This window comes from Aptenodytes patagonicus, chromosome 1, assembly GCF_965638725.1.
Source record: "Aptenodytes patagonicus chromosome 1, bAptPat1.pri.cur, whole genome shotgun sequence".
In the NCBI taxonomy this organism is placed as follows: Eukaryota; Metazoa; Chordata; class Aves; order Sphenisciformes; family Spheniscidae; genus Aptenodytes; species Aptenodytes patagonicus.
The window spans coordinates 22,472,614-22,499,156 of NC_134949.1; the positions used below are offsets into that span (position 1 = coordinate 22,472,614).

At 40.2% G+C, this 26,543-nt stretch overlaps 2 protein-coding genes across 6 annotated transcripts; both read right to left on the reverse strand.

Moving 5' to 3' along the window:
• Position 1: 1 nt before the first annotated feature.
• HDAC10 (histone deacetylase 10) lies at positions 2–20,820 on the reverse strand. 5 transcript variants are annotated; one of them, XM_076329423.1, is made up of 23 exons: positions 20,668–20,820; positions 19,924–19,990; positions 18,969–19,103; positions 15,050–15,146; positions 13,709–13,806; positions 13,524–13,628; positions 13,245–13,313; positions 12,480–12,606; positions 11,936–12,001; positions 11,484–11,543; positions 11,018–11,107; positions 9,609–9,715; positions 9,451–9,475; positions 8,211–8,314; positions 7,895–7,962; positions 7,337–7,607; positions 6,614–6,704; positions 4,959–5,044; positions 4,437–4,490; positions 3,726–3,810; positions 3,102–3,287; positions 783–942; positions 2–66 (listed from the first exon to the last, which is right to left on the reverse strand). In XM_076329423.1, the coding sequence occupies exons 2-23, from the start codon at positions 19,986–19,988 to the stop codon at positions 50–52; spliced, it is 2,166 nt and encodes a 721-aa protein (XP_076185538.1). In that variant the 5' UTR covers positions 19,989–19,990; positions 20,668–20,820; the 3' UTR covers positions 2–49. The 5 variants fall into 5 exon arrangements, with proteins under 5 accessions (XP_076185538.1, XP_076185547.1, XP_076185556.1 ...); XM_076329432.1 differs by lacking the exon at positions 11,018–11,107; XM_076329441.1 differs by lacking the exons at positions 8,211–8,314; positions 9,451–9,475 and having other exon boundaries at positions 20,668–20,819.
• A 1,994-nt stretch (positions 20,821–22,814) lies between these two features.
• LOC143155670 (secreted frizzled-related protein 2-like) lies at positions 22,815–26,027 on the reverse strand. The gene is made up of 4 exons (XM_076328633.1): positions 25,741–26,027; positions 25,024–25,193; positions 24,197–24,289; positions 22,815–23,125 (listed from the first exon to the last, which is right to left on the reverse strand). The coding sequence occupies exons 1-4, from the start codon at positions 26,025–26,027 to the stop codon at positions 22,815–22,817; spliced, it is 861 nt and encodes a 286-aa protein (XP_076184748.1).
• Between the last annotated feature and the right edge of the window lie 516 nt (positions 26,028–26,543).

Here is a 26,543-nt window from a genome sequence, read left to right on the forward strand (position 1 = left end):
ACATTTTCTTTTTCTTCTGCTGTGTAAAATTATTCTGAAGTCAGTTTCTTCAAATTCCATTCTTCACTGAAAAGAACAGCAGTAAGAAAAACAGTTATTAATCAAGCTCATACCACAATTCCCAACCCCGTAAGAACATTTTTATTGGAACCAGACCACTGCTCTTGGCCATTTCTCCTGAAAGACAGCAAGGCATTTTCTTTCAGAGAGAGATGCCCACCTTTATCATAGCTTTTTCTGTTGAAAACCAAAAGTCACTCAATAGATAAATGTTTCTAGACAAGTATGTTTGAAAACATACATACCTGCCTAATCTGATTCCTGTACAAATGCAGTACCCAATCCTCAGCTATTTGTGGATGTAATTTAAGCATGACTAATCGTTATTGAGTTAAGTGAAGTTATTTGTGGACAAGTTAAATGTAAATAAAAACGTATCCTGATTCTGCACTATATTCAGAAAACACGTTAGCAATCAGAGCCAGCGCACATCTTATTAACCATTCTTTAAGCACGTAACATTTTGGTAGTTTCATTTCAAAATTTTGGAATAACAGTATTCAAAGTTCCCACAGGTACAGTTATTATGCTAAGAAATTCAGTGCTTTCTGGCTCAAGTGGCAGAATTAAAAGCATTCAGAGTTTCATCCTTTTCACATTAGATTAATGTGCTCCCACTGACTTTAATATCCCACTGACTTACAGGATCCAGCTGTATTTTATCATCTTTTCAGAAACATGAATATATTCATAAGAACTAAAGATAAAAATAGACAACTTACCTGAACACTGAAGCATTTTCCATTCCTGCTGAAACTGGTCTCTTAGTATTTTTATTTTATTTGCTTTTTCTTGGGTAGGAGGTACATAAACTCCAAAGTGAGGTGTAGAAGCACCCACTAATGCTTTGGCTACACTTTGCATTAAATTTATCTCTGTGTCCTATTTAAGAAGAAGAAGAAAAAAAATACTCCTGTGAACCAAACTTTCTTTGTTTCAGTAATACATGAAATATTTTAAAACAAGCTTTTGTAATTAAGTTGCTAATATTAGTAGCAAGAATGAGCAACTTTCAATTTTCAAATAAAAATGTGTCAAAATGGAGAATTTTTTTTCTGAAAAAGGTAAATTAATTTTTATCTCCTGTAAAACTTGTTTTTTTCAAATAGAGAAAGAATCTCAGTTTTCCTTTTGTGATTGAAAAGAAACAGTGCTGGGTTAAAGGTAGAAAATGTTAGGAGGGAAGGGGAGCATGGAGCTTGTTTACTTCATGCATCATTTACTTTCTCTACCTGGAGAAAATAGTGATATATTTTGCTTCATCAGAAAGTGATAATTTTTGGACTCCTGACAGTCTAAATCAATGTCATTTGCTCACAGAAATTATATTCTGAGGTGTCCATGGTATATGAGGATTATTAACATTTATTTTGAAGACTGTAACTCTATCTTATTTTTAAAAGATAGAAGAATTGTAAAAAAACTTCTAAAAAGCCAAACCCATGCATTAGAAAATCCCCCCAGATTAGGTAAGTCTGTTATGGAGCTACCTGCAGGGTACCAGTATAAAAGCCTCAGTCATTTCTTAAAGGTGTATGTCTAACTTCCTTTTTATCTCTGAGTTTACCCTTCAGTATATCAATAATTCTTTCCGTGTCATACTCCTAATTAGTAATGTGCAAATACACTATTTCCGTATACTGTATATCAATGTACAAATTATATTAGCTTAGACAATTTACGTATCAGCACTGTAAATTAAAACAACATTTGAGAAGACTACAGAATAAAGTATGTCAAAATCCACTTAATTGGCAGCTTAATGAATAGTATGTCTTTAATTGGATACTTGCTGGGAAACAGATTAGAATAAAATTGCATACGTGAACAATTATTCATTGTTTCTCATTAAAGAAGAACTAGAAGGCGCAAAAGCAATCAAAAGTTACTGTTTCACAGAACAGACAAAGAAATTGTGTTACTCACAGCCACAAGATGCTGCAGAGGCCAAGAGTGTAAGTCGAGTGCTTTAAGAGATTAGACAAATTCAGGGAAGATACGCTCACTAGCACTTATCACACACTGGTCTGGATACAGCCTCCGACTTCCTAAATTTAGAAATCCTTAACTTGGTAGCATATGGAAAAACTAGACTAGGGAAAGACCCATATATTCTCCATTTCCTTTCCCAGGCTCTCTATCAGAAACACAAAGCTGGGGTAGATTGGTCCTCAGTTATGTATTATGGCAATTAAGTTCACTTAAAGGATATGTGCCATTTTGATTTATTTTCTGCATGATGGAAGTCGTGATAAAGTACAGCATGGGAGAGAGAAGGAGAGGAAATTTAGTGTTTTATGATAAACAGGAGAATGGGCTGCTTTCAATCACTTTTGACAGAAAGCGGCCATATAATTAACAGACAACAAGTATCTCTTTTCAGGAGACAACGCTGAGCTGTGAATCCTAGGTGGAAAGGGAAGTTAATCCCCAAACTGTGGCAAATTGTCAGAACATGCACTGTCTATAGACGTAACCATGGGCTTGCATTCATGCCTCAGCTTCTCAATCACGCAGGCTGCCTACAGCTCGGTATGCATCTGTGTCTGGTCTTGTTCTCAGGCCAGAGAGAAACTTGGGCTATTTGCATCGTGAACTCAGGGGTACCAAAGACAGTGTAACAGCCAGTATTTTCTACTGGGCAGCTTGAAGCAGTTCATACCAAGCACGCTGCTGCTTGATTTGAGTTCTGTCCTAGGCACTTTGAAGTACCACGGCTTAGAATCATAGAATCATAGAATCACTGAGGTTGGAAAAGACCTCTAAGATCATCGAGTCCAACCATCGACCCAACACCACCATGCCCACTAAACCATGTCCCTAAGTGCCTCATCTACTCGTCTTTTAAATACCTCCAGGGATGGTGACTCAACCACTTCCCTGGGCAGCCTGTTCCAATGTTTAACCACTCTTTCAGTAAAGAAATTTTGCCTCATGTCCAATCTAAACCTCCCCTGGTGTAACTTGAGGCCATTTCCTCTCGTGCTATCGCTAGTTACTTGGGAGAAGAGACCGACACCCACCTTAGCACCACTTCTTACCTCAATCACTGCAAAAATTCGAGACTCAGCTAATCCTTGTAGTAAAGCAAAAAGCAGAGAAATTTCACTTATTCCAAGGCTCCTGTTTGGTCCAACAGCTATTACTGTCAAGTTAGGTTGATAACTATATGCTACAGGAAGAATGAATCCAAGTACAGCAGAAAAGAAGTCATTTCCTTCAGCATCCTTTAACAACAATAAGAAACTGTTTAGCACAAATGTAAAGCTCCAAATTCCCAGATATAAAATAAAACAGTAAGGTGAATCTCAAAAAGCTTTTGATTTGACCTAGGAAACGGGATACTGATCTATTTTCACCGCAATTTTTATATGAAACATGCAGATTATTCATCTCTTCCTTAGTGTCTTTGCACTGCAACTCTGCCTTCTTGAAGATGAACTACAGTAGCTACTGAAGGTTTCCTCAAACCCATGCATTCTAATACACTGTAAAGATCTGTGAAGGAGTAGTACCCTGGCAAGGGCAAGCAAAGGAAATATTTTCAAAGGTCCAAATTGCAGTGAGGGGTGTAATTCGCAGCGTCATTTTATGAATTTGTAAATATATTCTATTATTTCTGTTCAAGTTTTTCTCTTACGTTGTTTCCAGAAAGTGAACCTTACCTCCTTCCAGTTCAGAGAAATACAGTGTTTGGAGCTGGTCTTTCCAGACCGTTCTTTCTCACAAATATGTATCATGAGTATTTTTCTGTAAATAAAAACCACATCTGAGTATTTAACCAGCAACTTCCAATGAGATAAGAAGATCTTTTCTTTCATCATTCTTTAAATACTAATTCATAACACAGGAGCAAATAACTATTTGCATTACTACATGTAAACCCCAATTAAAACTGAAATCCTTTTTAAGGTATTTTTAGAAAGAGTATTAAAGACTATAGGCAAATTACTTTTAAGAAAGAGGGGAAGCAGCAAAAAAAGTTACAGATAAGTAAAGATGACTTTCAATAAGGAACTCGGCATCAGCAGTATGTGCCCCTGCAGTTATACGGGGGTACACCCTATACAATTAATAATTGCCTTCTTTATTACTTTCTATTTTCAATATTCTATTTTCAGTAACAATCTAAATTTCAATTAATATAGAAGGATTATACTTTAAACCTACCACTAAACTCATAAAGCGGCATTTAAAGATAGCAGTTTGTCTTTAGAGATATATTTGGGGATGTTTTGTATTTTGTCTCAAGCTAAACTTAATGAACATCAGCTCACGACTGATTCCTTAGTGCAGATTTCATCATACATATGGACACTTATGAACATTTATAAAGCCTTTGGGATTTGAATCCCTGAAGTAAAGAGAAACCTCACCCATCTTCTGTGTTCGGTATGATTTGCATGTCTCCAACAAATATACAAAGCACTCTGCATAAAACAAAAGAAAAATATACATGCATTTACAACTACAAGTAATTTTTTTCAATTAGTGCAATTTGTTTAAAGACTTTGCATGTAGATTAGATGCATAAAAAAGAATGTATGTTGTTTCTGAATTTGGTCCATTAAAAGTATAAAGAAAACACATTTATGACAGCTCAAGGGAACTTCTTTTCTCCTACCAAATACTGGGGAGAAAAAACAAAACCAAGAAAATGTCCTCAGGCCAAAGACAATCGAAATCTGACAAAGAAAATGTAGGCTAGCACAGCAGTCATCCTTACAAATGTTTTGCCTTTGGTAAGGCAAAAGGTTTTTGCTGGCATATGCGATATTGTCTGTACTACATATTGAAAATGCTATGCGCATGGAGATGCTATTTGTTTTAAAATTAAGGTTTCAAGGCAATTTTTACATTTTGTCAAAGGGCCCCAAATGCAAAAGATACAAAGTCACCTTTGAAATCCAAAACGAACAGAATGTCTTAGTGCAACAGCAACAGAAACAGCAGCTGTGGGTGATTCTGCAATTCCATTGCATACCTACAAAATACAGTTTTCATTCAGAAGTAATTAATGCTGCACAAGATCATGTTTTTCATTTGTAACAACTGTATTTGTACTTGTTTATATGTATCATTCAAACAAAGCTACAGCTGTATGAAAGGTATCTTAATGATCTATCATAGTAGGGTTAAGAAAATGTTATTAATTCATTTTCTACAGAAAGGCCTTATTTGATCATTATGCCAAGAGCTGTTCTATTACTTCAAAAGTATGGTGCTATGCTGAAAGGCAACTGTAAAAATAGCTTTTGCAGGGGAAGGTCATCTTTACTGGTTCTCTCCATAGTCTGCAGATTGGATACAGTCAGTGTGCCAGCAGGCAAACTGCACCAGAAAAAAATACACCCTATGAAAAGGAGGTTGTCCCTCAATTCTAATTCTGACTCTTCCTTTAACCTAGGCAAGCTATTCCTTTCTGGAAAATACTATGACAGTATTACTCAATCAACCTTTCAGTGTTTATTTGTGTTGTGTAGTGCTTTGAATGCTACGTGAAAGCTAAGCAAAAAGATAATGCGTGCTCCTCCTCCTCACTCCTCCTCTTTGTATTTGTCAACACAAAAAGCTCAGCTTAGCATCTGCAACTCATGAAAAGTTCTATTTCTTTTTGCCAGTTACCATTTTTTTAAATTTGTTTTTTTGATTTGTCCCCGAGATCTACATATGTGACTTCCAACAGCAAGAAGATGGCTTACAAGAAAGAGGCCATCCTGGCAGCTACTCTTCCTTGCAGGCCTGGTACTTTAAAGAGAGCTTTTCATTCAAAGGGAGAGACTGATTTATTATGATATAATAATCTTCTGTTTTCTTAACTTGTTTGCAGTTTTTCTCTTTGCTTCTCCAAGTTTTTATACATAAATACAAACGTGCACCCTCTAAGCCTGCCTTCTCTTCATTCCTGACCCTGCAAGAATCAAAATGCTGAATTGGAATTACTCTGTTCAGAATCACAGCATACAGTGGTGTTTTCAACAGCTCCACTAAAGCAGTATGTGCACGTGTGTGTGTAAACCAAAACTTACTCTCAGTAAATTGTTGTACAAATAAGGGTAAGTGGGTGCAGCTGCACATAGCGTGGCATCTCGTAATGAAGGGTAATGCAGAAGTAAACTCTGTCCTAAAGACAGAAAGCAAAACTCTGCACTGAGACAGGAAAATTTTTGACGTTTCTTGCTCAGATTTCTTGCTGCTGCTCACTGGTGCTTGATACACCACCTCCTGCTCCCCTTAACTGGAAGGGTGAATGCCTGGCTCACCTGTGTGTCAGAGTGATGAGAAGGTTGTTACTGACTCTCATGCTGTGACTGCAGAAAAGCAGGACAATGTCTTGTCCAAAGATCATTAAAAAGATGTCTTGGGGTTATCCCTAAATAGTTGTTTTCTCATCTTGCATACTCACTCTTGTAGCTAAGCACATTCTAGCTGAGATTACTGGGGTCGTGAACTATACAGTAACTAATACCTGGATGACAATATAGTCGAAGCAGAAATCAGAGAAATCCAACTCTCCCCCCCACCCCCCAAGATCAAAGCAGTTTATTATTACCTCCTTCTTAAGTATTTTATCTAGGATGGCCAACATACTGCCAAGAGAGAGCAAAGTTTTGTCCTCTTTCACAAGGTCTGCATAAAAGCCACTGTAAAATAAATTATATGTAGAACTAGGTTAGAGGCAATAATGCTTTTGAAGATGACACTGATAACTGTACTTCACGGTTCGTATTGACAGGGTACATTTTGTATAGGTGCTACACATTCATTCTCAAGACTCTAGCTCTAGCAGGAAGATGACAACACTGTTGCCTGACAGTCTTGAGCTCTATAAACCTGTCTCCATTCTGCTCTGGAAAGAAAACAAAAATGTCTGACAATTTTCAGGAAACAGAGTTCTGTCAAAATTAGACTAAGACAAAAATTGAGCTTCTCAAATCAGACCAGTTTGGTATTTTTTTCAGCTAAAACTGAACACAGAGCTTTAAGGCACCTTCCTAGCAAAGTCTCTTTCTAAATGAATACATTTGCACTAACTGTTCTACCTTCATTGAAAGAGTCTCCTCTAAAAGTATCCTGGTTAATTCTTTAAAGGACTTCAAGGCTACGACTGATAAGCAACACCAATGTCTTAATTTTTCAAAGAAAGAAACTCTGGCTATAATTGAGTAGACTAAGGCCAAAAAGATGACCATGGCAGAGACAGAGCTAAATGACAGACTGTACAGAGACCTCTCATCCTCAAAATTCTGTTGAAAATTAAATAGATAGGACCAACCTGACAAGAGCTTTTATTTCAGTTTTGTCCATTTCCTTCACCAAATGAACCGGTACAGGGAGCAAATGCGCTGAACCTTTAGAGTCAGTTGTTGCTGTTTTGATGGGAGGCACGGGAAACAGAATATTTTTCATGTGCAGTTCCAAAAACCTTTCTACTTTGACAGTTTCATCGTTGTTCGTCATCTTAGATTCCTGTTCTGTGGAGGGATTTGTATTAGCCTTCTTTAGTAGGTGTGATTTGGTGCTCAAATTTTGTAAAAATGATGTATCTAGAGGAAAAAAAAAAAGAGGGGTTTCACATGTATTAATTCCTGAGCAGTGTGTTAATATTTGGTTACATTTATTTACAAAACAGAGTACATCTGTATTCATAGTATGCATATTTATTTCCATACACTAGCTACAATGTTTCCTGCCACAGATGTTATTTTTCAGTGCTGCTACATTTGTTCTAATCTAGCAAAAGGTCATAAATGATAATAAATCTTTTGCCCATATTTTTGACACAGAAAACAGCATCCTCAATCAACGCTTGAAGAAAGAGAAGAGTAATTACCTTCATACATCAACCATTTCCAGTAGGGTTTATGCGCGGCTCTCACATTTTGAATAGATTCAACAGCACTACCAAAGAAACAGGATTAACAGTATCAGCACTAATGAAAATACAGGAAACAAAAAACTTACCTCAATGAAAAAGCAGAAACAAAAAAATCCAACTGAAAATGAACAAGCTCTGGTCTATTCCAAGAATGCAGAACAGAAAGATAAAGAGAGTGAGAGTCAATCGGCAGATTGCTTAGAAAGATTAGACTTAAGAGTCAAAAAAGAAAAGTGAAGAACACATGCAGTACGTACACACATTTACCCACATTGAGGGAAATCCCGACCCTGCTGTTGGAGGAAGCACACCTGTCTCTGACTTCAGGAAAGGCAAGATCTCACCTGTCTGTCTTTGCTCTGTCAGAGATTTTATCTACAGAATATAAAGACATAATTAGATTCACTCAAAAGCAAGACTATCTGTTCAGGAACCAAGTAAATCACATTACCTGCTATTCTTTGCATTGAAATCTCTTTTTTATCATCACTGGTATTTGCAGCACTATAGGCAAACGGTCCTATTATGTTTGCTATCATACAAACATAATTCAGGTCATGTTAAGTCCAGGACAAATGCTGTGTACTTGGAGATTATTTATAAGGTGTTCAGGAGCTGGACTGATATAATAGATAAATATGTAATCAACTCTCTATTACCTGGGATGATAGCAACCTGAGATACTACAGTTGGTAGAGAAGAAAAAGAAGTGATATAGGGACTATGGGATGTACTGGGAGCAAAATAACCAGCTTTACTCTATCACAGTTTACCAAACCCAACTGTGCCCACAGCCTGTTCATATCTACGCTGCTTCCCTGTCTGATCTGAGCTCTGAGTTTTAACTAACACAGCCAACTGGTTGGTTCTGCCTTCTACCCACCAAAATGCATGAGGAGCATTACTGCTGAAAAAAGCATGGGACAACTATTGAGGTGGGAGAGAGACTGAGGATGGAACATGGAGACGTGGAGGAGATGGTACAGACAGGTAGAGAGAAAGACGCTGTTCAGATGTGGGACTGATTCAGGCCCAAGGTTCAGAATGCTTTACTAGGTCAGTTTCACCACTGTGCAAACACAATCCTACTGTCTCCAAAAAGAAGTTAGACCCGAAGTTTAATTATCTTGGTACAGCTCCACACAGTGGAGTGTTTTCGCACCCCAGGCCTCGATGCTCCAAACTTCAGAAACAGAAGGAGTAATCAAGACTGGCTCTGCATAGCATCAGCTCTCACTGGTGAGAGAAAGGTTAGCTCCAGCTATTGCTGTACTACAGCAACTGCAGTGGCTCTGGAGTCTGAAGAGCTAATCCTTGCAATTACATACTTTCCCAAATACGGGCTGTTATTAACTGGCATTGCCTTTATTACAGCAGGATTGTCTCTGCCTTGAGTGAGATGGATCTCTGCAGGATAACAAGGCCAAGGATAAATAGCATAAAATTATAAGCCACTAAGAAGTTCTCACAACTTGAAATCATTTCAGAAACAGAAGTATACAAAACTGTACCTTGGATGACTTTTTTGAAAGCAAGCTATCCAAAGCAGAAAATAATGTATTATAAAGCATCATATTGAAACTTTGCTTCAGCAAAATGTGCAAAGCATGCATGTCTTTAGTCTCTTTGATAAATACATGGGTTGTTCTAAAATTCTTCACATGCTTACCTCAGGCAAGGTGCCATTTCTCCAGTTATTTCAGGTACAGGATCTCCAAGCAAAGTTTTTACAGTCATGCAGACTGATTCAGACAATGACTTTAAGTGGTATCCACCCTAGAAAAAAGTATTTTGTGTCACCTGAGGAACAAGTACTTGTAACATCTATCTGAATATCATCATGGAAAATAAATTAAACTTTTGAAATATATCTGAATTTACAGAAACGGAAGATGATATGCAAGTACATCTAAGTCACTGATTTTCAATATGAAAACAGTAAGTTAGAGACTATTTGCTGAACTTCACTGGCATCCCATGATTCAACCCACTTTATCATGTTTCGATTCATTTTGGAAATCAGTCATGACTTTGCCATGAAAACCCTGGAAACATACGCCTTCTCCATTCCTATCCATGATATGCCATCTTCAACAATTCTTGTGGAAGATGCCTTAGAAGGCAAATATTATCACTGTCCTCTAAAATGTCTGTACGAGGGAAATCTCCCACAGCCTGACACTTGTAAGATATGGTTGTCCTAATGGTTTGGCAGAATTTGGAGAACAACTGAAGATAGATTTAAGACTGCTAGATTGCAGATGATAAGACTGCTTCCTGCATACCACCTGCAGAGCGGTCACATCATCTGTATTAGGAGGGGATGCTTATCTGCACTTCAGCTAGTAGACAGAAATATCTATAATAACCTGCTGGAGAGAAGGATGAGGGAAGAAAGGTCATGCAAAACAGCTGTCAAGTGAATCAATTCATAAACAGTTCACTTCTGGAGACCTTGTTGGCAGTAGTATTTCCACACACTTATTTACCTCAAAAGCCACCATTTTTCAGCAGAAATAGGGAGTTGAAATCTAGATTTCAAAAGGTGGAAACATTTTTAATTGTTTAAAAAAAAAAAAGCTCTTAGAAAAAGTGCTTGCATAGAGGCTTTTAATCAAAAAAGGTGGAATTTAGTAAGGACTCCATCACTAAGTAAGAATATATTTAGGTTAGAGGTTTTTTAAACTCTCCTGGAGTAAGACATACTTGCAAAAACACTGGTAATGCAGCTTATTCACTAAATACATTTTAATGAGTTGGGGACTGTCCAGAGCAGCAATCTAGTCACTGTTCACAAGAACTGAACATCTGTGGAAGATACGGTTTTTTTGAACAATGAGCATATGCTCCTCTGTTTCAAAATTTTAAGTTAAAAAAATCAGTTTTTAAGACATGCGTTTCTTTTAATGTATAAGAGCATTGTCAAATCCTAGTCATTTTTGCATACCTGACTCTCAAAAGAAAAATAAAAAGAATGAATTATTTTGTTAAGAAGCTTCACTTCCTAGCTTCTAGCTTGCCCTATATAGCTCTAATACAAAGACCCTTCCCCTGGGAGTACGTTTCCAAAGTCTTTACCTCTAGGATGACACACAGCTTTCCATTAGCTAACTGCATCAGGAAATGGGTAAGATGGGCAAAAACCTCAGGAGTGGCACTCATCTGACCCTAAATCAAAGAAAAAATTTTGAGAGATAACACCCTGAATCAAAAACATTGGTAAAAAAACCCCCATGCAATCTGAAATACGGGAGCCTGAGTTGGAATACTGGAACACTTGCTTCTCATTGTATCTAACAAAATGCTGAACCAACTGCTTTAAAGGAAGGTGCAAAAAACAACACAGTAATTACGCCTATGGGGTAATTTGTCTTTACGTGTCTTGTAATATTTAATGAGCTGGGGTCAGCTTAAAGACTCAAACATCTATTTTTAGCTTGGTCAAAGTGAATTTCACCGAGCAATCACAGGACATTTAAGAGGTAGGAATATTTTGCAAACAGATTCATGACTGACAACACAAAGGCCACAAGAAGTTACTTACTTCAGGGTCTCCAATTCCAGAATCGTATCCAGAGGAGACAAGAACCAGTTCAGGATCAAACTGTTATAAAACAGAGAAAGTTGTAGCACATTCTTATGTCCCATTTTCAATTTTTTACTGGATTTCAAGTGTACCATGTTCAGCTGTTTTTTCAGCTACAATATGAACACAAATAAAGACTCTTCTTGAATAAAAACTAAGATTACCCTTTTATACTATTTTCATTCCTGCTAGAGAAGTTGCAGATCATTATATTGAATATTTAAAAGCTAACATTCCGTAAATATTATTCAGTTGATCAGGACATTATTCATACCAGCAGAAATAATGTGTTAACTGTGCTACTGGCAATTACTGCATTTCTACAAAATATTCAATGGTACCTGCTTAAGAAGTACTTAGGAAGTAGTCTTTGGTTTTGCTATTCAAATAGCAGAACAGTAAAAAGTTACCTCAAAAGCCATTGGAAGCAACACATGGAAAAATGCAGCAAGATAATCTGAATTTCCCATCCCAACCTGCAAAATGTGAGAAATACAGGTCATATTTTCCTGTTGGAATAAAAAATTTTCTAAGGTTCTTCAAGACTTTAGGGAAAGATAGTATCAAAAGTTAAAGGTAAGGGAACCTTACGAGGTCAAGTAAAACAAACTCCATTTAAGTAAAGTGCATAAATATCCACCATTTTTCTTTGCTGAACGAGGATGGATGTAATCATCTCCTGAAACACTTTCTGTTTTGATGCCTAGGCAAGATATTCAAGAAAAAAAGAATATGTGCATGTTTGTTTCTGTTTTTCTTTTAATTTTTTTTTTTTTAAACATTAGCATATTCTGAGCCATATTTCTCAGCAGACATTCCACTGACAGGAAGGAGGTACACTGTGCTAAGACATCTGCCAAGCAAGTGAAGCAGTGCACTTCTCAGAAAGTGTTACATAAAGCACGAGATAGAATGCTATTGCATTTGCTTTGTTGTGCTGTAAACAACATTTACCTTATTCCAAGGCAAATTTATGTTAAAACCTTTTCCTTTCCCCAGACCCACAGCATCATAATCAGACTCTTTGAGTGATGGCCAGAATTCCTGATGTTCATAGCGATGCCAGGAAAAATACAAAACACTGAAAGATACAAGAAACAAATCCAACTTGACAAAAAGATTCTGAAAACTGACTTCATATCCTGAACCTGGTGGCTGTATTGACTAAAAGCATGAAAACAGAATCATCCTTTCCCCTTAATTCTCTTAATGGACTTGGACTGTGAAAATTGGTACAGTAGGTCCTATGCCTAGGACAACTGCTAAAAAATTATTGTATGCATGCAATCCCTTCACGTCAAAGACAAGGCATTTTCAGAAGAGCAGACTTCTTTCTAGAATCTAATTCTGTGGCTTCTCAGAAAACAATGTGTTTTATCCAACTACTACTTGAATACTTGAACTGAGAGGTTCCTGAATAGAGAGAATAGAGATATTATCTGAATACTGTCACAGAGGGATCTTACTACTGGCAAACCGAGGTAGTCATATTGCTCACTTTGCTTGTTACTCTTTACAGTAGGATAGATTTACATATTTCTTTTTGTTAGAATTTTCCCTCTATTTGATAACAAGTAAAAACAGTGACTAAAATAGCAAGGAGAATGTTTCGTGTTTTCTAAGATTCTAGTTTTAGAAAGTTAAGAAATCTTATTCATTACAGAGGAAAGCTATAGTTAACTAGCTAACTTAAAAAAATAAATAAAATATCCTTCAAACCTTGGATCCTCTTCAAATATATATTGAGTTCCTTGCCCGTGGTGCACATCCCAGTCAACAATTAGGATTCTGCAGAGATCAGTAAAAGAAAACATTCAGCGGAAGAACCGCAGCATCTTAATCTAAATAAGGTACAGATGAATAATGTTTTTCTGTCCCAAGAGTTACATGACACCCAGAAAGCTCTAGACATTAATCTAAAACAGCGCAACATCAAACAGTTATCTAAATGCCATACTTGCACATGATAAGCTTCTCTAGGGTCAACCATGCACTTACCTCTGTAGACCGTATTTCAGTTTTGCATATTCTGCTGCAATAGCAACATTGTTGAACAAACAGAACCCATTAGCTGCATTTCTCTGGCTGTGGTGACCTGGAGGTCTAAAACAAAGTTTTATATGGTTACCTACAACAAAGGAAATTTTGGGGAGAAGTGAAGGCTTTCTCACATATTTTCTTACCTTACTAATGCCATTCCATTGCACACTTTTCCTGACATCACAGCGTCCACCAGCTGCAAAGTTGCTCCTACTGCTAGTCTGGCACAGCGGTAAGTGTTCTGAAAAAGAGAATCTCTTAGTTGTGTCCTGGTTTCGGCTGGGATAGAGTTAATTTTCTTCCCAGTAGCTGGTACAGTGCTGTGTTTTGGATTTAGTATGAGAATAATGGTAACACACCGATGTTTTAGTTGTTGCTAAGTAGTGCTTACACTAGTCAAGGACTTTTCAGCTTCCCATGCTCTACCGACTGAGAAGGCTGGAGGTGCACAAGAAGCTGGGAGGGGGCACAGCCAGGACAGCTGACCCAAACTGGCCAAAGGGACATTCCATACCATGTGACATCATGCTCAGTACATAAACTAGGGAAAAGCTGGCCGGGGGCACCGCTGCTCAGGGACTGGCTGGGCATCGGTCAGCAGGTCGTGAGCAATTGCTTCGTGCATCACCTTCTTTCTATATTTGATTATTATTGTTATTATTATTACTATTTTATTTTATTTCAGTTATTAAACTGTTCTTATCTCAACCCATGTGTTTTCTCACTTTTACTCTTCCGATTCTCTCCCCTATCCCACCGGGGGGGAGTGAGCGAGTGGCTGTCTGGTGCTTAGTTGCCGGCTGGGGACAAACCGTGACAAGTTGTCATCACTCACTCATCAGCTTGTTTTAAACTAATCACACATGACATGCTTTTGCACCCCAACAGCACATCGTCTTGACATAAGTCTACCCTACTGAGGTTGTATGCAGATAGGTGAAAGCAGAATTTTACAACACAAATTCCAATGTGCCTTCTACTAGGTTTACCTGTGATCACCATATCCTTTATAAAGATGTTCTCTCTGGAGCAGTTAAGAAACATGAGATGGACATATTGAACTGACTAGTAGAATAACATGGCATCTTTGAAAATAAGGAATGGAACCTTACAGAAACAAAACACGGAAGACTTCACCTTCATTACCTGGCACAACATTTAAGAGCGACTGTTACCAAAATGTGATTTGCAGGTCACTAATGGTCTACAGTGACATTAAGTGACAAAAATAGAGCTCAAATTTGAGTAGTGTGCTATACTGGCATGATGCAATTACAGAATAGATGACAGGACACTTAACCAATTTAAATTACAGCATTACACTGAACTTGAAACAGATAACAATAATGTCATAAATATATGTAAGTCTACTTAAATAGCAGAAAATGTATTGCTAATTTTCCCCTACTTAGAAAAGTGCCACTCAGATGCAAAACCACAAATACTTGTAACTCCCAATAGAGGAAGCAGTTTAACTTACACACCGGATGAAAGAAAAAAGCATCATAATTTCGAGAGACTCTTTTCAGTTCCTCTTCATTCATTGTCTGGGTGCTTTTCGCCACTTCCAAGTGTTCTGAACTGCAGAGGAGAGAGAGATTAACACAACGCTTAACTAAGCAAATAGACCTATGAAGGTTTTTTTTAATGCAAAATGTAATTAAAAGTAACAGAATATATGTTAAAAGAGGCTTTCTGTGAGACTTCACAAGTCCAATAGGTACTCTGGAATGCTAGTTACAGGATACAGTGAAAAAAAATAAGAAGCGCTATGAGAGCAAAGGTTCTTGGATGTCTTAAGAATACGACATTCTTCTCCCTTTTCCAGTGGCAAAAGCAATTAGTCTTGCTTTCGAAAAAAGGCTCTTTGTTCATCACGCAACAATCTATTTTGCAATCCACGCTACGTATAGATACCATCTCAACAAGAACTAAATTAGGATTCTGACAGTCATCAGAGTCTGAATTACAGAATCATAGAATAGTTTGGGTTGGAAGGGACCTTTAAAGGTCATCTAGTCCAACCCCTCCTGCAATGAGCAGGGACATCTTCAACTAGATCGGGTTGCTCAGAGCCCCCTCCAACGTGACCTGGAATGTTTCCAGGGATGGGGCATCCACCACCTCTCGGGGCAACCTGTGCCAATGCTTCACCACCCTCAGCGTAAAAAATTTCTTCCTTATACCTAGTCTAAAACTACCCCCCTTTAGTTTAAAGCCATTCCCCCTTGTCCTGTCACAACAGGCCCTGCTAAAAAGTTTGTCCCCATCTTTCTTTTAAGGCCCCTTTAAGTACTGACAGGCTGCAATAAGGTCTCCCCGAAGCCTTCTCTTCTCTAGGCTGAACAACCCCAACTCTCTCAGCCTTTCTTCAGAGGAGAGGTGTTCCATCCCACTGATCATTTGCGTGGCCCTCTTCTGGACCCGCTCCAACAGGTCCATGTCTTTCTTCTGCTGAGGGCTCCAGAGCTGGACACAGTACTCCAGGTGGGGTCTCACCAGAGCAGAGTAGAGGGGCAGAATCACCTTCCTCGACCTGCTGGCCACACTTCTTGTGATGCAGCCCAGGATACGACTGGCCTTCTGGGCTGCGAGTGCACATTGCTGGCTCATGTCCAGCTTTTCATCCACCAGTCCCCCCAAGTCCTTCTCGGCAGGGCTGCTCTCAATCCCTTCATCCCCCAGCCTGTATTGATACTGGGGGTTGCCCCAACTCACGTGCAGGACCTTGCACTTGGCCTTGTTAAACCTCATGAGGTTCACATGGGCCCACTTCTCAAGCTGGTCCAGGTCCCTCTGGATGGCATCCCATCCCTCTGGCGTGTTGACCACACCACTCAGCTTCATGTCATCTGCAAACTTGCTGAGGGTGCACACAGATCCCACTGTCCATGTCATTGATGAAGATACTAAACAGTACCGGTCCCAATACAGACCCCTGCAGGACGCCACTCGTCACCAATCTCCATCTGGACATTGAGCTGTTGACCACTACCCTCTGGATGTGACCATCCAACCAATTCCTCACCCACCGGACAGTCCACCCATCAAATCCATACCTCTCCAGTTTAGAGAGAAGGATGTTGTGGGGGACCGTGTCAAAGGCCTTACAGAGGTCCAGATAGATGACACCTGTAGTGCTTCCCATGTCCACTGATGTAGTCACTCCCTCATAGAAGGCCGCTAGGTTAGTCAGGCAGGACTTGCCCTTGGTGAAGCCATGCTGGCTGTCTCAAATCACCTCCCTGTCCTCCATGTGCCTTAGCATAGCTTCCAGGAGGATCTGTTCCATGATCTTCCCAGGCACAGATGTGAGACTGACTGGCCTGTAGTTCCCCGGGTCTTCCTTTTCTCCCTTTTTAAAAATGGGGGCTATGTTTCTCCTTTTCCAGTCAGTGGGAACTTCACCAGACTGCCACGACTTCTCTAATACAATGGAGAGTGGCTTAGCAACTTCATCCGCCAGTTCCTTCAGGACCCGTGGATGGATCTCATCGGGTCCCATGGACTTGTGCACCTTCAGGTGCCTTAGATGGTCTTGAACTTATTATAACTGAGAATGTGTGTCTAGTGCTCCCTTGTTCTATGGAAAACAAGTATTTGAATGAAACCCTTATCAGGTGTGTACTAACTCCCTCTTTTCACTGGTTCAAGAGTGCAAGAATTACTAAGGCACTAGAATCAATGTTCCCCCAATTCTCTGTCACTGCTCTCCTGCCCTTGTGTAGTGAGCTGGAAATGGAGGCTGGTGGCATCTACTCTCCTATCTGTACCCTCATCCAGGACACAATGACCATATGCGTTCCTCTAGGTGGACGATGCCAAAGCAATCAGAATTTCACAACAAAATGAGACACACTAGTGCTGCCTAATGGAAATAAAGCTAAACAGTGGCTTCAAAATGAAGCTGTTAACAGGAATAAAACCATATGAACCTGAATGACTGTATAATTACTAGTTTAAGTTCGTCAGCATCCTCATAACTAACTATGAACACATACAAAACATTTTTATAGGAGTCACATATTTGTTTCAATCTAAAAGTGTTTTAGAAAGGAAAGAGCTCTATTATCGCTGGCTTACCTATGGAAACCAAGACAAGACTTAGTGTAGTCATTTGTCCGCAAGTCATCTAGCAGGAGCAACTCAACTGGGAACAGTGATCAAGTCTCTTCAGCAATGTATTTACTATGAAATAAATTATATTGGTACACAGCACGAATTGCATTCTAACAAACAAGTATACTCTGAGGAAAAATACTGTTCCGTAATCTGAAAATTTAAGCATGACTTGGGATCAAGCTATGGTCCTCATCACATGTGTCAAGGCTCTGAGTGCATGCCTTCCCTCCTGGGGTTTGGCTGTTGGGTTCAGAACCAGCTTAGAGGTAGTACAGCTGGTCACCTTGTAAGGAGCTAGAAGGAGCCTCAGCAGAGGTTCCCTGCAATCAGCTCTGCTAAGAAGTCTCAGCAGAGGCTCCCCCTCCTTCCCTTGGCACCTGCTTTTAAGATAAGGCTCTCACCCTTGGCTACACTGCAGCTGTGTTGCATAGCCATGTCTGTGTCTGGCCATGAACCCCACAGATCTGAACCTGAACCCCGACCTGTGGGCTGACTCTCAAGCCTGACCTCAGACCTGCCATGTCACTATGGCCTCGTCGGGCAATCTAAACTTGTGGCTGAATCAGGTTACCATCACTGGACCTCTGCTGCTCATCTCGCTTGGGTATTGCGGGATTGTGCCCTTGCCCATGAAGCCACTGCCTCTGGCTGCTTTGTCATCATGCTCTGTTCCTGACTCCCCTTGCCTTTCAGAGAAGGCTGCCCACGCTGCTCCCTGACAAGGGCAAATGAGCGCACAAGCAACATGCAGAATCATCTGCAGTTGGTTGCAGAATCATCACACTGAGTTGACAAATGCCAGAGCAGACTTAACTGCCATGACTTCAGAATGGCCAAGCTGCTGTTCCTCTGAACTCTCGCCCCAGAATTAGCTGCAAAGTTTTTCAGTTTGGTTCCCTCTCTCTCAAAGATGCTTAGGAGAAAGAGGAGGTTATTATTATCTTTCCAAAAGAATACCCATTTTTCTACACTTTTTGAAGTCTTGTCCTAATTTTTATTAGAAGTTTACTTTTAATCCTGCATATAAATCAGCATTCATAGCTTAAGAACCCAACGAGTGAGAATGGGGATTTAGTGGAACAGCAGATTCATACTTCAGCACCTACACCGTACTCAACATTACTTGTCTAACTTTAAGTGTGACACATTTTCCATTGAAATTACTGGAAGTCATTGAGTTTTGGTGCAGGCCTTTTCAGATGGAGCAAAATATCACCTGGAGGTATGAGATCTGTTATTTCATTGAATTAATCTGAATGATGATGAAAGTAAGTTTCAGACCTGTGAACCAACAGGATCTCCTCCTCACTTCCTTCTCTGGCAGGCACATGGACACATCTTTCCACAAGATGGTAACACTTAAGCTGCTCATAGGAGAATGACAGTCTTTCTGGCACTTCAATATCACAAACAGCACTAAAAATAAGCAATAATCATATTACTGTAATACCATACCAGCACAGCTAACAAATACACTTCATAATGCCTAGCTTTTAACTGCCCATTGTAAGAAGATTCATTATCCTCATAGAGGGACATGTGAGAGTAAAAGAAAAATAAAATCTTTAAATACTTTTTGTTTTGGAATTGAGCCAAAAATTGGTTCTAAAATATGTAAGCAGAAAAATATATATGGTTCTTAAATAAAAAAGAAACACAATAGCATAATTTCTTGTTAAGTACAGACACAGGAATGCTGAAAGGAAAAGCTGTAGATTACAATGAAGGTGAACAGAGAAGTGGGTTTGGGAGAGAAGACAACAGCGGACTATTACTCTGAGCACTGCAAAGGTATTAATTTATGTAAATTTAAGCAAGTGGCATATACGAATTTCTCATTGAATTTAATTGACAGGTTTCAGCTGAGTGAGTCCAATTTTTTACATATTTTGTCCAAGATCAATGAAACTTTAGCTTTATAAACAATTTAATTAGCTCAAAATACTTTAGGGGGCTACTCAGATGCCTAAAGCTAACGCTTCTTGTTAAGGCCTACCAGACTGGCAGCTTACAGCTTCTCAAACTAGCTACAGGTTATCATTACGGCATCTGGATACAAATTGGGAATAAAATAAAATTTTTTCTCCAAAAGGAAAGACTTTCTACTTACCAGGAAAATGACAGGGTATCTATCACTAGGTATTTCATATTACATTTACAAAAACTGCATTTACTTAGTACTTCTCTCAGAAGTCCTAATAAGAACCTATTCATAAAAACGACGGCAGTGACTTACTCACTCCAAAGTAGTTTATGAGTCGTCATCTCCTCATCGTAAATCAGTGCTGTTCCTGAAGCCATGGCTACAGACAGAACAAAACAAAAATCCCAAGACACATATTTCAGGCAAGCAGTAAACATATATTAAAACAAACTTAGTATTATATTAGCTAGTGAGAATATACGTATGCAGCTTATCTGCTTGCATGATGATTTTGCACTTTACACTTTATACTTGCAGAATGAAATCAAAGAAAATCATTTAGGAGGAGCCCTGACAAGACCGAGGAGCGAGGCAGCAGTGCAACACTAATGGCACAGACCTTGAAACAAACCTGGACGCACGCAGGTAGGATTAATGATTATCTGAATTTTCAAAACCTTGGCACAGGTATTTCTGGTGCAGGTGAAGGGGTTATGCTGTCTCCCCAAGCCCTTCTAGCCCACGCTCAGGGCCTTACAAAGGCTGTCGGGGATGTGAGCACAGGCCTGCACAGGCCTCCTCATCCCACCATTACACACAGATACCTGTCACGGCTGATGTGAAACAAAACAGCTACTTGTGAAAACTTAAGTTATAAAGCCGCAAAGTATGAAAAATAGGATTATATACACCACAGATAGAAGAATTACAGGGATCTGTTGTGTTTAAAACTTCATAGGTCTTTCAAAAACCCAAGAGAGACATTTAAGAGAAACAAAGAAACCGATGCGAAGAAAGAGAGACTAAACCGCACAGCTGGCCGCTAGGTCACCTCACCGAAGCCCCAGAGCCGCCGGAGGGCGCGTTAACGTGGGCCGTGGGCCCGCTCCGCTCCTCGCTCGCCCTCCCGCCCGCCGGGGAAGCCTGGCAGCCCCAGGCGCCCTCACACGGGGCCGCCCGGGCCCCGCCGCGGGCCGACGTCGGCGCCCCAGGCCCCGGAGCGGGCCGCGGGCTGATCCCTGCTCCCGGAGGCGGCGAGGGCGGGAGGCCGGCGCGCCTCAGCGACGCGGCCCCCAGCTTCAGCGCTTCGGCCCAGCCGCCGGGAACGCCTCGGCTCGGCCGCCCGCTCCTCCCGCGGCGGCGGCGGCTCTGGGAGTGTCGAGCGGAATCCCCGCCCCGCGGCCGGCCCCGAGCGCGGCCGGCGGCCCGGCGGGAGTGGAATTTAAACTCCTGAATTTAATTTTCGCCGGCACTAGTGCCGCTGTACAGTTCACTGGTGTACAACGGCTGGCATTGAAGTACATACAAAGAAAAACTTCTACTCCGCCAGAGCTCTCTGAAGTAGGCCTGACAGTTTGAATTATATTTTCATGCCAAGGGTAGTTCAACCACAGGTATTGTTGCGTTTTCAGTATCTAACAAATCCAAGAGCAAAAAACCCCACAACCCTGGACTGCATGGTATCCTCTAATGTAAAGAGAAATGAAATAAAAATTTGGACTAAAATGATTACTCCTTCATTTTTGCAGAGTAACAAGAATCTCGCTCTCGGCAGATGCCGTATCCCTTCACACCAAGCCCAGGTGCTGATGCCTACCCTGCATGCCGTGAGCGGGTCGCTCGCCGCCGGGCTGGACGTGGCCCTGGGGGAGCCTCCCTCGGAGCCCCCCTGGAGCAGCTGGCATGTGTAAAGCAATGACAGGCTGCTTTAAATATTTACCAGTTTTCCTGCAGGGACCAGTACAGACTCAGCAGGATCAAATGAACTGAGCTTTTGAACAACCTACTTTTTTCTAAGCAGTGACTTCGTTACACAATATAAACTGAATATAGGTCGTTTCATTTTTTTCCTCTCCGTTTCTACTATTTTTCCAGTTCATGGTAGAAGGGGATGGAGCAGGTGTCATTAGGGGCATGCATACAAACCTGCACTTATGGGGGACTTACCAGGAACCCAGATCATTACAGATGGGACTTCTAGAAAGCTACTGACCATAAACTTTTCCCATATTTGCTTCAAGAAAATACGACCATAATAGACACTGTGTTACTGAAATAGCCTCTAATTTATGTATTATCAATTACCTGTTCTTGGGTCTATTATACATACTTATAAAACTAAAATTTAGTCAAGTTCTGTTCATCTTCATGTGGTCTTTAATGTCAGTGTATTGCACTGACAATGAGGATGCTAATCACGTGGCCACTAATATTTCGCTTTTCTTGAATATTATCACTCCATTAGTTCCCTGCAGTCCACTTAGACAACTGGTAAAGATTCTGCGTTGGCTTTTTTAATGTGTCTGAAAATGAAAAGGGACCTTTCAGTAGGGGCGGCCTGATTTGGATTCCAGTTGAACCGTGTTACGTTCAAGATGGTCATGCAGGAATAAAAAGTTTCAAAAACTGCATTTAGCCTATGCTCTCAGGTGTTACCACTGAGATGCTGTCAGCTCTCTAATTGTACAATGACGCCCAGTAACTAAATCTTGTAGCTGGGGCCAACCATATCGTGCTTGCAGTTACTTATTGCTGTTTATTCCACTTTGATTCCAGCAAAAGCGACCAGCAGAGGGCTGCCTTCTTTTAAAATACTCTGGAGAAAATGAGGTGGATTAATGAAACATTAAGCAAGGGAAAGTTTAGGTAAGTTGAGAAAATGGCAGAGTGGGCGGTATAGAAAAATACATTAAAGGTAGTCAGCTGGATTAAAACTGTTTTATGCCAGTTTTTGCACATATTACAAAATACTTTTGCAGTAACTCAAAGAAACATTTATACATGCTTGCCCAAGTTCAAACTTGCTGTGAGTATCTGGAACCCTACAGAAAGGAGGCCTGATAACACCTGGGTTTAAGTTCAACTTATAATACAATTTAAAAGGAAATTAAGACTTTACATTCCACTTATAGTACATTCCTATTTACAAGATAGGTTTGGCATGAGAACTATAATCATCTTTTTACAAATAATATGATAACTATTTACAAGCATTTATGGTATCTCCACTTCTGAGTGGCCAAAGTCAGCTGGGAGTCCCTCCTCTGCCAACGATAAACCTGGTTTACTAAAATGATACCCTCTTCAATATTCCCCACAAGGAGATACACCATGGGACGATGGGTCGGAGTCATCTTCTGCGTACAGTTTTCATTGATAAGCAGCCACTGTTGTATCATACTCTGAGTTTCGTAAGGCAAGAGTGAGCCCTGGGTAATGAATTCCACTTGGCATTCAATGTTATACTCTTGGTCACCAAATACTGTTCTTTTTTTGGACAGCTTTACTTTCACTGCTAAGGAAAAAAAAGGAAACATGTAAGTCACTCTCTTTACTCAAATGCAGAAATAAACACCACCAATGAAAGCAGGATGATTCCTTAAAAATACTATAATAATTTATGCTGATAAGAGTATGGCAAGGCCTTCTCCAGCAGCAGTATTCATTTTAAAATATTTTTTAAAAATAACGGTTATGTAGTAGAGAATTTTTTCACGGAATAGCAGAGAATTTTTTCACGAAGGTGAATAATGTATTTTTACCATCACCATGTATGTTAGACTTTGTGGATCATTGGATATTGTAAGCTCTTGGCTGAGGCTGCCCAGCTTGCCCAAGCAATTCTCCTGAAACTTACTTTGTCCATGTTATGAACCCCTCAGCAAAAATAGCTAGTAACACTTGCTGATACCACCCTTTTCATTGTAGGCATCTACCTACCCCGCTTGACTCCACCAACACTTCTTAGCATGAAATTCCTCTATACTCCCTGATCTAAAGCCAGCCGAAGTCGTTGAGAGTCTTTGCACTGACTTCAAAGGGCTTTGCAGGAAGTTTCTAGGACAAACTCAAAAGTATTGCCTGTCACTCCAATAAGGCAACACGAGGTAAGAATTTCTTTTACTGATATGATTTTCTGAGTCTCCTTTTCAGTAAGCTATGTATCACGAACAACTCATGCACACAAGTAACAAGGACATGCCATTCACTGGTGAAACGACAAAAGCTTTACTTTGGGTTTAACCACTAATAAAAGGCAAACCTGCTTATTTGGCTGCTTTTGCCAGAAATATTTTCTATAAAGCACGTTGTACTACAATGTAGCCAACTAGACAAGAACAGAAGAGCTATTTGGTTATACAATAGATCATTAATAAAACTTTAATGCAAAATAAATCCTCCTTTTATTTTGATTAGAAAGAACATATTCTAATAAACAACTGAAGTTAAGTCAGCAGCCAAACTCTTAGGATTAAAACTTTGAAATCCCAGCAGAAACTGTCAAATATTCTAATCCCAATTTTAAAGCATTTTAGAAGGAGAGCTGTTAGTCTCTTTAATAGCAGCCATATTAGCAAGGACTTACCAAAGTTATTGTCACAGAAAACTTCGAGAACTCTTTTGTGCGTAAAGAATTCCTCCACTGTTGGGCAGGCCTGGCAGGCAGGCTTTGGTAGGACTGGTAAGAAATGACAAAGTTTCATTGTTATCTTTTAGAAGCTTTTGTATTAATTTTCTGCTGTCAAAGCTGAGCGCCCACTGTTTAACCACAGGGATGACAGAGAAAATACACAATTGGTCAGTGATAACGTAAAAGTCTACCCACTTCTCTGAAAACATGGCTAGGGATGAAAAGGAGTTTAATTTTCCATGCCCATTCAGTCCTTGTTCAGACTGACAAACTCAATTATCAGCATCAAATACAGCATCAAATCAGTATTGTTTTTACTATGGCTAAGGTGGGTAGGGAAGGGGTTAGGTGGATGGTTCTATCAGTGATCCTGCGTTCAGCTGCTCTGGGATTGTGAATATGAGTTCGGGCGTGCCATTTATCCGTGATAAAGGCCATTAATAAGAGACCTCAAAATAAATCAAATACAGTGTGCTGTCGTGGGTATGATACGGCCCATAGTTGTGTGCAGGGTGATAATCGCCTTCCTCCTCTATCTAAGCGTAGACTATCTACACTTTATTTTATTGAAGCAGTGCTGATTTACACCATCTGAGGTCTGCTACAGCTTACACTGCAAGTACTAGCACTTTCCCCTGCCATCTGGACAAACAGCGTGAAGCAGTATGGATAGACACGACTCCGTTTACAAAATCACAGGCTGGGAATGGTGTCCATTGTATCTCCATGATTCCCAGGAACACAGAATACGGCCACCCTCCTCTCTGCCATCTTCCAGCTACCTTTGTGCAAGTGTTTATATTCCTTTGTAAGAGATGCCAGGCACATGTCCTCATCCGCAGGGAATCGATCGCAGTCCAGACTGTCAGGCCAGGGATGCCCGTGACAGGCGAGCACGGGGGCGCAGCTGTCACGGACGGCAACACACATACTCCTACAAGGATGGATAAACCTGTTGCCGGAGGAAATACCAGGCTGAATCAGTTAAACTCATGCAGTGATAACAGAAACTATTGCAACAGTGATTTCTGTGCGAAGTACATCATCTTCGCTGATATTTAACATCCTTCAACAATAATATAGTTCTAGAAGTGGCAGCTGTGCAAACTATGCAAGTGGTCTGTATATGGACCGGACTGTGCTTACAGGATTAAGTCACAGTTTTAAAAATGCTTTTATTACAACCTGAGAAAAGATTCAGCAAGAGCCTGATTCTATTTGTAATAGGTGCTTCAACCCTAAATTAACAAGAATAAAATTTCAACTGTAACAAAATAAAACATGGTATTCTTTGACAACAGCATTCATTTCCCCAAAGCAAACTAAAGTTGAAGTGGAACATGTTTTCAGTACTTTTCTTTCCAATGGATATGAAAAAGTTAGCAGAATTATTTCAGATAATGTGGAGATCACCTTTAGATTATGATAAACACACATTTCATTTGATCCCTGTTCTGGCAAATAAAGGCTGGAGTTTTGTACTGTGCTGTGGTACTTACGTATCTAAACAGATGGGTGCAAACAGGGAGCACAGGAATGTCCTCACATGAGGGTGACAGCCCGTGTGCGCAAGGTGCTGCCAGGTGGTGGACTTTAGGATAACCTCTGCCATGCTTGTGTGTCCCATCAGGTTGGGAAGCCTCATTTCGGAGTACCCAATCTTGTGGCACATGTCCATCTCCTTGGGTATCACTACACATTTCGTGGATAATCCAATGTCAAAGCCTGTTGCCACTCTTAGGAGACCACTCAGAGCAAAAACAAGTACTTTTGCAGTCAAGAACATCTTCCAGTAACTCCCGAGCTGCTGAGCAGGGAGCTGCCAAACCCCCCAAGCGCAGGGGCACGCTGAAAACCTTGTGGCTTATATACCCCAAGAGCTTAATAAACCATTGGTTATCAACTGCTTATCAAATCACTCAAGACAAGACCAGGTCTTATTGCCTATTCAAGGGATTGTTGTGATAACCAGGGAGGTGGAGACAAAGTATAGAAGTATGTTCCCTAAAGACACTGATTTGGTGTAGCCTTTCACATGTCCCACGGTGTCAGTTGCTGCAGCGTGCTATGTGGCATATTAAATTTTGACACCTAGAAGGTCTTCTGTGTGCTTTCTAAAACAAATTAAGAGATCCCCCAGAAAAACGGTTGGGCAGACAAGCTGTCTCCTGGGGCTGCTGTGTCTCCTTTGTTTTCAGACACTGCTGACGGGGCAGAAAAAACAGCCCAGATTGACTTATCAAGTGAAAATGTTTTGCTTGTGCTAATTGCTCGTGTCTCTTCCACTGTTTTACAATGTAGA

Bases quoted from the DNA above. Each gene is read 5' to 3' on its own strand.
- HDAC10 (XM_076329423.1), bottom strand. From the start codon at position 19,988: ATGGCTTCAGGAACAGCACTGATTTACGATGAGGAGATGACGACTCAT. The intron at 15,147-18,968 runs GTCTGAAACTTA...TCTCCTCTGCAG, and splicing joins GAGATCCTGTTGGTTCACAG to TTCAGAACACTTGGAAGTGG. The intron at 9,476-9,608 runs GTAAGCATGTGA...TGCTTTGGATAG, and splicing joins GAAATGGCACCTTGCCTGAG to CTTGCTTTCAAAAAAGTCAT.
- LOC143155670 (XM_076328633.1), bottom strand. From the start codon at position 26,027: ATGTTCTTGACTGCAAAAGTACTTGTTTTTGCTCTGAGTGGTCTCCTA. The intron at 25,194-25,740 runs GTAAGTACCACA...CTCCGGCAACAG, and splicing joins GCACCCATCTGTTTAGATAC to GTTTATCCATCCTTGTAGGA. The intron at 24,290-25,023 runs GTAGCTGGAAGA...ATTTCTTACCAG, and splicing joins ATATAAACACTTGCACAAAG to TCCTACCAAAGCCTGCCTGC.